The 12,039-nt window shown below is 45.8% G+C and overlaps 3 protein-coding genes across 5 annotated transcripts in view; 1 reads left to right on the top strand and 2 right to left on the bottom strand.

Annotated features, from left to right (window-relative positions):
* Nucleotides 1-12,039, top strand: part of LOC140208517 (NACHT, LRR and PYD domains-containing protein 3-like) — a 467,255-nt gene that overhangs the window by 196,388 nt on the left and 258,828 nt on the right. The window lies entirely within an intron of this gene.
* The window catches only part of LOC140208556 (uncharacterized), a 211,476-nt gene that overhangs the window by 132,782 nt on the left and 66,655 nt on the right, over nucleotides 1-12,039 (bottom strand). The gene's annotated exons all lie outside the window — the stretch shown is intronic.
* The window catches only part of LOC140208512 (NACHT, LRR and PYD domains-containing protein 3-like), a 62,256-nt gene that overhangs the window by 47,656 nt on the left and 2,561 nt on the right, over nucleotides 1-12,039 (bottom strand). The window contains exons 2-3 of one of the 2 annotated variants that reach the window (XM_072277235.1): nucleotides 7,770-8,342; nucleotides 3,659-3,817 (exon numbers count right to left, since the gene is read on the bottom strand). In XM_072277235.1, the coding sequence (XP_072133336.1) occupies nucleotides 3,659-3,817; nucleotides 7,770-8,342 (732 nt within the window). The remainder of the gene's footprint in view (nucleotides 1-3,658; nucleotides 3,818-7,769; nucleotides 8,343-12,039) is intronic. The other variant, XM_072277237.1, reaches the window with a different exon arrangement.

The raw sequence follows: 12,039 nt of genomic DNA, 5'->3' as shown, positions 1-12,039 counted from the left end.
AAGACAATCACCTATCCCTTAACGAGGAGTAGCGGACCGCATGACCCATCGATGGTGCGCAAGTGGAACAGGTCAAAATCTTTAAGTTCCTCGTGGTCAATATCACAAATGACCAGACTTGGTCCAACCACGCAGAGTTAACTGCCAAGAAGGCCCACCAGTGCCTTTATTTCCTGAGAAAACTAAATAAATTTGGCTTCTCCCCTAAAACCCTCATTATTTTTTATAGATGCACTGTAGAAAGCATTCTTCTAGGGTGCATCACAACCTGGTACGGAAGTTGTCCTCTCTAAGACCGAAAGAAGCTGCAGAAGATCGTGAACACGGCACAGCACATCACAGAAACCAATCTTCCGTCCGTGGGCTCACTTTACACCGCAAGCTGTCGGAGCAGTGCTGCCAGGATAATCAAGGACACGACCCACCCAGCCAACACACTTTTCGTTCCTCTTCCCTCCGGGAGAAGGTTCAGGAGCTTGAAGACTCGTATGGTCAGATTCGGGAACAGCTTCTTTCCAACTGTGATAAGACTGCTGAACGGATCCTGACCCGGATCCGGGCCGTACCCTCCAAATATCTGGACCTACCTCTCGGCTTTTTTGCACTACCTTACTTCCCAGTTTTCTATTTTCTATTTATGATTTACAATTTAATCTTTTAATATTTACTAATTTTAACTATTTTTAATAGTTTTAATATTTAATATTTGTAATCCAGGGAGTGAGAAGCGCAGAATTAAATATCACTGTGATGATTGTACCAATTGTTCGGCGACAATGAAGTATAAAGTATATGGATTTCAGGAAGACATTTGACAAGGTTCCCCAGGCAAGGCTCATTCAGAAAGTAATGAGGCATGGGATCCAAGAGACGTTGCTTTGTGAATTCAGAATTGGCTTGCTCACAGAAGGCAAAGGATAGTTGTAGATTGTTCGAATTCTGCATTTAGAACGGTGACCAGGGGTATCAAATTTTAATACAGAATATAATATTAATGGTCAGACTCTTGGCAGTGTGGCGGATCAGAGGGATCTTGGGGTTTGTGTCCATAAGACACTCAAAGCTGCTGTGGAGGTTGACAGTGTTGTTCAGAAGGCGTATGGTGTGAGTGCTTTCATTAGTTGTGGGATTGATTTCGAGACCTGTGAGACAGAAACAGAAACACAGAAACCCTACAGCATAATACAGGCCCTTCGGCCTAGAATGCTGTGCGTACATGTATTTACTTTAAATATTCCCTAGGGTTACCCATAACCCTCTATCTTTCCAAGCTCCATGTCCCTATCCAGGAGACTCTTAAAAAACCCTATCGTATCCGTGTCCACCACCGTCGCTAGCAGACTATCCCACCCACTCAACACTTTCCGTAAAAAAAAAAACTTACCCCTGACATCTCCTCTGTACCTACATCCAAGCACCTTAAAATTGTGGCCTCCCGTGTTAGCCATTTCAGCCGTGGGGAAAAAAAGCCTCTGACTATCCACATGATGCTTAAAGCCATATAAGACCATAGTTAGACCTCACTTGGATACTGTGTTCAGTTTTGGTCACCTCACTACAGGAAGGATGTGGACACCGTAGAGAGAATGCAGAGGAGATTTATAAGGATGTTGCTTGGACTGGAGAGCATGCCTTATGACAATCCGATGACTGAACTTGACCTTTTCTCCTTGGAGCGATGGATGATGAGAGGTGACCGGATAGAGGTGTATAAGATGACAGGCATTGACCTTGTAGATAGACAGAGGCTTTTTCCAAGTGCTGAAATGGTTAAATGAGGGGTGATATTTCAAGGTGCTTGGAATTAGGTACAGAGGGATGTCATGCAGATACAGGTGGGTGCATGGAATGCACTGCCAGCAAGATGGTAGAGGCGGACACAATAGGGTCCATTCAGAGACTCTGAGATATGTATACAGAGCTTAGAAAAATAGAGGGTTATACTGTAGGGCAATACTGGACATTTTCTAGAGTAGGTTACATGGTCAGCGCAACATTGCTGGCTGAAGGACCCGTAATGTGCTGTAGATTTCTATGTTCTCTCTTTTCATGTTTTATTGTTTCACAACATTGAATGACATTTGATTTCATGTGTCTTTTCTGACAATGATCAACATAAAAATACTTACGTAAGTCAAAGTGAAAACATCTATTTAAAGTGATCTAAATCAATTCCAAATATAAAACACAAAATAATTGATTGTATAAATATTCATCCTCTTTTAATGTAACACCACCTCTGCACAGGTGCAGCTAATTGGTTTTAGAGGTCACATGATTAGTTAAATGAGATCTATTTTTGGACACCTGTGTGCAGTCAAGGTGTTTCAATTGATTACACCGGTATCTGGAAGGTCCAACTGCTGGTGAGTCAGTATCCTGGCAAAAAACTACACCCTGAAAACAAAAGAACACTACAAGCAACACTGCAAATAGGTTATTGAAAAGTGCAAGTCAGGAGATGGATATAAGAACATTTCCAAGTCACAGTTAAGTCAATCATCAATAAATGGAAAGGATATGGCACAGCTGTAAATCTGCCGAGAGGAGCTGTCCTCAAACTGAGTGACCGTGCAATAAGAGGACTGGTGAGGGAGGCCACCAAGAGACCTACGACAACTTGTGAGGATTTACAAGCTTCAGTCACTGGGATTGTAGAGACTGCGCAGACAACAACTGTTGCCCGGCGCTTCACCAGTCACAGCTTTATGGGAGAGTGGCAAAGACAAAAGCACTGTTGAAAAAAGAAAACTCACAAAAAATTTCGGCCAGAGTTTGCCAGAAGGCATCTGGAAGAGCCTGAACTTCGAAGGTCTGATTAACTCAAAATTGTTCTTATTGGCCCTCAGACTAAATGCTATATTTGGTGTAAGCCAAACACTACACTAGACACTAGAATACTACAGGCCCTTCGGCCCTCAATGTTGTGCCGACCCATATATTCCTAAAATAACCCACACTACTCCGTAACCCTCTATTTTTCTTCCATCCATATGCCTGTCTAAGATGCTCTTAAATACCCCTAATGTTTTAGCCTCCACCACCATCCCTGGCAAGTCATTCCAGGCACCCACAGCCCTCTGTGTAAAAAACTTACTCCTGATGTCTCCCCTAAACTTCCCTCCCTTAACTTTGTACACATGCCCTCTGGTGTTTGCAATTCGTGCCCTGGGAAACAAGTACTGGCTATCCACCCTATCTATGCCTCTCATAATCTTGTAGACCTCTATCAAGTCCCCTCTCATCCTTCTACGCTCCAAAGAGAAAAGTCCCAGCTCTGCTAACCTTGCCTCATAAGACTTCTTTTCCAATCCAGGCAACATCCTGGTAAATCTCCTCTGCACCCTCTCCATAGCTTCAACATCGTTCCTATAACGAGGTAACCAGAACTGAACACAATACTCTAAGTGTGGTCGCACCAGAGATTTGGAGAGTTGCAACATGATCTCTCTCCTCTTGAACTCAATCCCCCTATTAATGAAGCCTAGCTTTCCACAGGCCTTCTTAACTACCCTATCAACCAGTATAACAACCCTGAGGGATGTATGGATTTGACCTCCGAGGTCCCTCTGCTCATCCACACTCTTAAGTAACCGACCATTAACCCTGTATTCAGCCTTCTGGTTTGTCCTTCCAACATACATCACCTCACACTTACCCTGATTGAACTCCATCTGCCACTTTTCTGCCCAACTCTGCATCCTGTCTGTATCCTCTTGTAGCCTTCGACAACCTACAGCTCCATCCACAACTCCTCCAATCTTTGTGTCATCCGCAAACTTACTCACCCATCCTTCTGCCTCTTCATCCAGGTCATCTATAAAAAAATCACAAAGAGCAGGGGTCCCAGGACAGATCTTTGTAGCACTTCACTAGTCACCGACCTCCAGGCAGAATACATTCCTTCCACTACTACCCTCTGCTACCTTCCTGTAAGCTATTTTTAAAAATTATCCAAACTACCAAGGTTCCACTGATCCCATGCCTCATGACTTTCTGGATGAGTCTGTCGTGGGGGACCTAGTCAAATGCCTTGCTAAAATCCATGTAGACCACATCTACCACCCTACCCTCATCAATTTATTTTGTTACCTCCTCAAAAAACTCAATTAGGCTCGCGAGGCACGACCTTCCCTTCACAAAGCCATGTTGACTATCCTTGAGTAGCCTGTACTTCTCCAAATGCTCGTAGATCCTATCCTTAAGAATCCTTTCCAATAGTTTGCAGACCACCGACATAAGACTCACCAGTCTATAGTTCCCAGGATTCTCCCTATTACCTTTTTTAAACAAGGGAACTACATTTGCCATTCTTCAATCATCCGGCACCTCCGAAGCCAAAGAATATTCAAATATCATAGCTACTGCTCCAGCAATCTCTTCTCTCACTTCCCACAGCAACCTGGGGTATATCACGTCTGGCCCTGGAGACATATCAGTCTTGATGTTTCTAAGAAGATCCAACACTTCTTCTTCATTAATGTCTACATTGTCCAGCACACAGGCCTGTTCTATTTCAACCTCACCCCGATCAAGGTCCTTTTCACTTGTGAATACTGAAGCAAAGTATTCATTTAGGACTTCCTCAACCTCCTTAGCCCCTAGGCACATGTTCTTTATCCTTTAGTGGCCACACCTTCATTCTTGTCATCCTTCTGTTCTTCACATAACACCTTGGGGTTCTCCTTAATCCTACATGCCAAAGGCTTCTCATGCCCCCTTCAAGCTCTCCTAAGTCCTTTCTTAAACTCCTTCCTGGCTACCTTATATTTCTCATGAGCCCCTCCTGCTTCCTGCTTCTTATATCTAACATATGCTTCCTTCTTTCTCTTGACGAGTTGCCTCACGTGTTTTGTCAGCCACGCTTCCCATTTCCTACCATTTTTCCTTGTCTCAGTGGGACAAAACTATCCAGAACCCATCACAAGTTGTCCCTAAACTTCCTCCACATTACTTCTGTGCTTTCACCCTTGAACATCTGTTTCCAATCTACTCTTGCCAGTTCCTGCCTCATCCCTTCATAGTTAGCCCTTCCCCAGTTACGCACGTTCCCATTTTTTCTGGTTTTTTTTCCCCTTTTCCATAGCTATGCTGAAGCTAAGGGAGTTGTGGTCACTCTCACCAAAATACTCCCCCATCAAGAGGTCTGCCACCTGACCAGGTTCATTACCAAGAACTAGATCCAGTATGGCCTCTCCTCTCGTCGAACGGTCACATACTGTGTCAGGAATCCTTCTTGAACACTCCTGACAAATTCAGCCCCATCTATCCCTCTTGCAGTCAGGAGGTGCACATCATCAAAATCACACGATTCCTACAATGAAGCACCATGCTGTGGGGATGCTTCACTGCAGCAGGCCCTGGAAGGCTTGCGAAGATAGAGGGTAAAATGAATGTAGCAAAAAACAGGGAAATCCTGGAAGAAAATCTGATGTGGTCTGCAGAACTGCGACTTGGGAAAAGATTTTTCCAGCAGCACAATTACCCCAAGCGTAAAGTCAAAGCTATGCAGGAAGAGCTTAAAAACAACAAAGTTAATGCCCTGGGGAGGCTAAGTAAGGGTCCAGACCTCAATCCAATTGAGCATTTTTGGCTGGACATGAAAAAGTGCAGTTCACTAACGATTCCCATGCAATTTGACAGAGCTTCAGCAGTTTTGTACAGAATGGGGAACAACTGAAGCCTGTAATTTCTGCCAAAGTGCGAGCTACTAAATATGGACGAGAAGGGGGTGTGTATATTATTTATATATAGCATAAAATTATATATAAATAAATGCCAATAAATCTCACAACATATATCGGTGATATTAACCCTGTTTCTGATTCTGAGAACTTTTATCTGACCGTTGAGTAATTCTTTTTTTTTTTCATGTCCATTAATCCTCTCCCTCATGCTGTGGTAGGCAGTGCTAAGTGCACTCGAGTGTTATTTCAGTTCTTTTTTTCTGTAAGTTTTCCAGATCGGCTCCAGACCGAGATATCATGCCAAAGGAATACATTAACACAGGCAGAGCGAACGTATTTATTGCCTTTGGTATATTGTTACTACTTAGCTCAGTTTGGCAGATTATCTTAAGCTTTGAAGTAAATTCTGTTGAAACATTTCTCTTTATCACACGATGATCTATTTTCTTTGTTTGTTAATATCCTTAATATACTTATGTTTCATATCGATCCATCTGTTGTATTGAGTCCTGATGCTCTGTCATACACTACAAGCTCTACTACACCTTTCATAATGTTTAATGTTTTGTACTTTTCTAGTCAAATGCTCATGTTTATACCTTTGGAAATTAGTTCCATTATTTGAATTAATTGTTTTAGCCATTCTGATGCAAGAGAGCGAATAATTTCAAATCATTCTGTACAGCAAGTGTGTCAAGGCATAATTCATTAGTGTTCTTTTTTCCTGTTTTGATATCCGATTTTTGTCCGATTCAGTAAATTAGAGAGCGGGTTTAAAGCTAGACAAAACCATAGTGGGCTTAGCGTTTTGCTCTGGAAATGCCTTCATTTATTTGGATAACAGTAGTTGTTCCTTTGCGTTTGTTAATAGGGCGATTACTGTCCACCAATGCTTCAGATGTTGTAAGTATCAGGCGTATATATTAGGAAGTTCTATGAACCATGAGTGAGGGACAGAATCAAACGGTTTTTGGCAGACAATATAACACTGAAAGATGTCTGCTTTCCCCAGGGCTTGATATAGAATTACGTAATATATATTATCAATTGTTCTTAATTCCGTTCATACCCAAACAGTATTCTTTCTGCTCTTCTGTAAGTATATTGTGTTTGTCTAAGTGAGTAGTTATTAGTTACGACATGCACAATGTTACAATTTTAAATGTAAAATTGTCTCATTGTTATTAAGAGCCAATAATAACAGTGAATAGTGACCATTCAATAGTCTTATAAATGCAGAATTAAAGATGTTCTTTTGGCTGGCGGTACTTACATTCAGACTTTTATATCTTCTGCCCCACGGGAGTATGAAAGAGAGAATGTTTGAGGTGGGTTAGGGATCAGCAGCAAGGCTTTGAGCGGGGGAAGTAGCATCTTGTGAACCTGATTGAGTTCCTCCAGGAAGTGAGAAAACTGACGCATGAAGTTACACAGCGGATGTTGCCTACTTGGATATCAGTCGGGTGTTTGACAAGGTCCCACGTGGGAGGCTCATACAGGAAATTAACATGCTTGGGAACTGTGGTGAATTGCCTTTGGGTTTAAAGATATCTTCCCCATAGCAGACAGGTGGTAATGAGGTTTAACCTGGCTGGGGCTCTTTGCCCAGTGATGTTCCACAGGGAACCACACTAGCATCGGCCATTTATACATATATGTTCCTTTCCCCAGGAGTAGCCTCAAAACCTACCCAACAATGCTCTGGAAATTACTTTGCCAGAAAGCAACCCCTCCCACCCCACCCAGTCACCTATTCCAATTTAGGATGGGAATAGATGTTGGGACTGTCAATGACAGTCGCTTCCCAGAGATGGTCTCTCCATCCTGGTGACTACATTTTTCTTAATTCATATCGCAAAAATACTCTCTTATCTGGACAGCTGCATTTCCTCCAATACACATCCTGGAAACCATCAGAGCAGGTAGTACATTTCCCGTAGTGGGCTAACTGGTGCCTCATTACACCACATGTACCACACCCACACACTTCCCCTCTCCTCTGACCAACCATCCAACAAGGAATCATATTTACACTCCTCCCTGCCACATTCTGCAAACACATCACCCTCATATTTCACTCACCTGCACATTGTTGGGCACTTGACAATTCCGTGTTTAATGAGCCTCCGAGTTGACAGACAGTCGCCTCACTTGTACTGGTTCCAGGGTCCTGATCAGTGTCTCTGACGTCACTGTCTCTGGGCTGACAGACAGTCGCCTCACTTGTACCGGTTCCAGGGTCCTGATCAGTGTCTCTGACGTCACTGTCTCTGGGCAGACAGACAGTCGTCTCACTTGTACCGGTTCCAGGGTCCTGATCAGTGTCTCTGACGTCACTGTCTCTGGGCTGACAGACAGTCGCCTCACTTGTACTGGTTCCAGGGTTCTGATCAGTGTCTCTGATGTCACTGTCTATGGGCTGACAGACAGTCGCCTCACTTGTACCGGTTCCAGGGCCCTGATCAGTGTCACTGATGTCAATATCTCTGGGCTGACTTTGCTCTCCCTCCTCTGTGGCCGGACCACATTCAACTGGGACACTGCTCTCAATCTGATCCTGGTTTGGTACCTTGCTTCCTGTGATCTGATTATCTCTCCGTGAGCGGCCTTGTAAAAGTTTGCGAAATGATCTCCGTAGTCGATTTAATTTCCCACCTGAAATAAATGATGAATTGCAAGTTAGACTAGAGTGATTTAGAGTGGAGCAAAAGACGGTGTACATGAAACAATACAAAAACTACACTGAACTAGGTAAGACAAAACACAAAAACTACACTAGACTACAGACCTATCCAGGACTGCATAAAGTGCACAAAACAGTGCAGGCGCTACAATAAATAATAATAAATAATAAACAAGACAGCAGGCACAGTAGAGGGCAGTAGGTTGCTGTCAGTCCAGGCTCTGGGTATTGAGGAGTCTGTTGGTTTGGGGGAAGAAACTGTTACATAGTCTGGTCGTGAAAGCTCGAATGCTTCGGTGCCTTTTTCCAGAGAGCAGGAGGGAGAACAGTTTATATGAGGGGTTCCTGGGGGTCCTTCATAAAGCTGTTTGCTTTGCGGATGCAGCGTGTGGTGTAAATGCCAGTGATGGCGGGAAGGGAGACCCCGATGATCTTCTCAGCTGACCTCACTAACCACTGCAGGGTCTTGCGATCCGAGACGGTGCAATTCCGGAACCAGGCAGTGATGCAGCTGCTCAGGATGCTCTCAATACAACCTCTGTAGAATGTGGTGAGGTTGGGGTTGGGAGATGGATTTTTCTCAGCCTTCGCAGAAAGTAGAGACGCTGCTGGGCCTTCCTTGCTATGGAGCTGGTGTTGAGGGACCAGGTCAGATTCTCCGCCAGTTGAACACCAAGAAATTTGCTGCTCTTAATGATCTCTACGGAGGAGCCTTCAGTGTTCAACGGATCGTTGTCGCTCCGTGTCCTGCTGAAGTCAACAACCATCTCTTTTGTTTTGTTCACATTCAGAGACAGGTTGTTGGCTCTGCACCAGTCCGTTAGCCGCTGCACCTCCGCTCTGTGTGCTGACTCATCATTTGTGCTGATGAGACCCACCACGGTCATGTCATCGGCGAGCTTGATGTGGTTCGAGCTGTGTGTTGCAGCACAGTCATGGGTCAGCAGAGTGAACAGCAGTGGACTGTGCATACAGTCCTGGGGGGCCCCCGTGCTCAGTGTGATGGTGTTGGAGATGCTGCTTCTGATCCGGACTGACTGAGGTCTCCCAGTCAGAAATCTAGGATCCGGTTGCAAAGGGAGGTGTTCAGTCCCAGTGGGCTCAGGTTTCCAATCAGTTTCTGAGGAATGATTGTGTTGAATGCTGAACTGAAGTCTATGAACAACATTCAAACGTACATGTCTTTTTTGTCCAGGTGGGTTAGGGCCAGATGGAGGGTGATGGCAATGGCACCGTCTGTTGAACGGTTGGGACGGGAAGCGAACTGAAGGAGGTCCAGTGAGGGGGGCAGCAGGGTCTTGATGTGCCTCATGACGAGCCTCTCAAAACACTTCATGATGATGGATGTGAGTGCAACGGGACGGTACTCACTGAGGCAGGACACTGAAGACTTCTTCGGCACGGGGACGATGGTGGCAGCCTAGAAGCACATAGGAACCGCACCGCTGCTCCGGGAGATGTTGAAGATGTCAGTGAGAATCTCAGCTAGTGGGTCTGCACATCCTCTGAAAACTCTGTCAGGAATACTTTCTGGTCCAGCAGCCTTCCGTGGGTTGACCCTGCGCAGGGTTCTCCTCACATCACCCACGGTAAGACACGGCACCTGGTCATTTGGAGGAGGGGTAGTCTTCCTCGCCGCCACGACATTATTCGCCTCAAACCGAGCATTGAAGTTATTCAGCGTATCTGAGAGGGAGGCATCACCAGCACAGGCAGGCGGTTTTGTCATGTAGTTGGTGATGTCCTGAATGCCCTTCCATATGCGCCACGTGTCTCCGCTGTCCTGAAGGTGGCTGTGGATTCGCTGGGCATGTGCACACTTTGCCTCTCTGATGGCTCGGGACAATTTGGCCCTCGCTGTTGTTAGCGCTGCCTTGTCGCCTGCTCTGAATGCGGAATCATGGGTCCTCGGCACCGCACGCACTTCCGCGATCATCCATGGCTTCTGGTTAAAGCGTGTCGTGATAGTCTTGGCCACAGGGACATCATCAATGCACTTGCTGATGTAGCTAGTCACTAATGCCGTGTACTCCTCTAAGTTGGTAGAGTCGCCATCGGTTGCGGCCTCCCTGAACAGTGCCAGTCAGTATGCTCAAAGCAGTCTTGAAGAGCAGAGATGGCTCCTGCTGGCCAGGTTTTCACCTGCTTCTGAACCGGTCAGCAGCGCTTGACGAGCAGTCTATATAACACAAGCAAAAATCTCCCTGGGTCACAAACAGTCCAGTCACCTGTGTCACACACATCTCAGCCATCGGAATACACACTGCCAGATCCCCTAGATCCGCTGTGTCAGAGTGTCACATTCCCTATGTCACAGACTGGCCAATCCCTTGTGTCTCAAACTGTCCGGTCCCCTGGGCCACAGACTGACCATTGTCTTGGGTCACACACCGTCCGCTTCCCTGGATCACAGACTGACCATTACCTAGATACGCACACTGCCCCGTCCCCTGGGTCACAGACTGACCATTACCTAGATACGCACACTGTCCCGTCCCCTGGGTCACAGACTGACCATTACCTGGATACGCACACTGTCCCATCCCCTGGGTCACAGACTGACCATTACCTAGATACGCACACTGTCCCGTCCCCTGGTTCACAGACTGACCATTACCTGGATACGCATACTGTCCCGTCCACTGGGTCACAGACTGACCATTACCTGGATACGCACACTGTCCCGTCCCCTGGGTCACAGACTGACCATTACCTAGATATGCACACTGCCCTGTCCCCTGGGTCACAGACTGACCATTACCTAGATATGCACACTGCCCCGTCCCCAGGTCACAGACTGACCATTACCTAGATACGCACACTGTCCCGTCCCCTGGGTCACAAACTGATCATTACCTACAGACGCACACTGTCCCGTCCCCTGGGTCACAGACTGACCATTACCTACAGACGCACACTGTCCCGTCCCCTGGGTCACAGACTGACCATTACCTACAGACGCACACTGTCCCGTCCTTACGGTCAGATCAGCCGCATGATTACACACAGTGAGATCCCCTGGACCACATATCCTCCGTACGCTTTGACATACTGTATCCTGTCCCCTAGGTCACAGACTGACTATTGCTTTGATACGCACACTGTCCAGTCCCCTGGGTCACATACTGACCGTTCCCTTAAGACGCACACTGTCCTGTCCCTTGGAGGAATCTTTTCTGTACCCTTTCCATCTTATGGACTGCAGTAAGGCCTTTGACGAGGTTCCACACGGAAGGTTAGTTAGGAAGATTCAATCGTTAAGTATTAATATTGAAGTAGTGAAATGCATTCAACAGTGGCTGGATGGGAGATGCCAGAGAGTAGTGGTGGATAACTGTTTGTCAGATTGGAGGCCGGTGACTAGTGATGTGCCTCAGGGATCTGTACTGGGTCCAATGTTGCTTGTCATATATATTAATGATTTGGATGATGGGGTGGTAAATTGGATTAGAAAGTATGCAGATGATACTAAGATCGGTGGTGTTGTGGATAATGAAGTAGGTTTTCAAAGCGTGCAGAGAGATTTGGGCCAATTAGAAGAGTGGGCTGAAAGATGGCAGATGGAGTTTAATGCTGATATGTGTAAGGTGATACATTTTGGTAGGACTAATCAAAATAGGACATACATGGTAAATGGTAGGGCACTGAAGAATGCAGTAGAACAGAGGG

This window comes from Mobula birostris, chromosome 13 (genome assembly GCF_030028105.1).
Source record: "Mobula birostris isolate sMobBir1 chromosome 13, sMobBir1.hap1, whole genome shotgun sequence".
Taxonomy (NCBI): Eukaryota; Metazoa; Chordata; class Chondrichthyes; order Myliobatiformes; family Myliobatidae; genus Mobula; species Mobula birostris.
The sequence above is the reverse complement of the archived record's forward strand: the minus strand, read 5'-3'. Positions and strand labels throughout refer to the sequence as shown.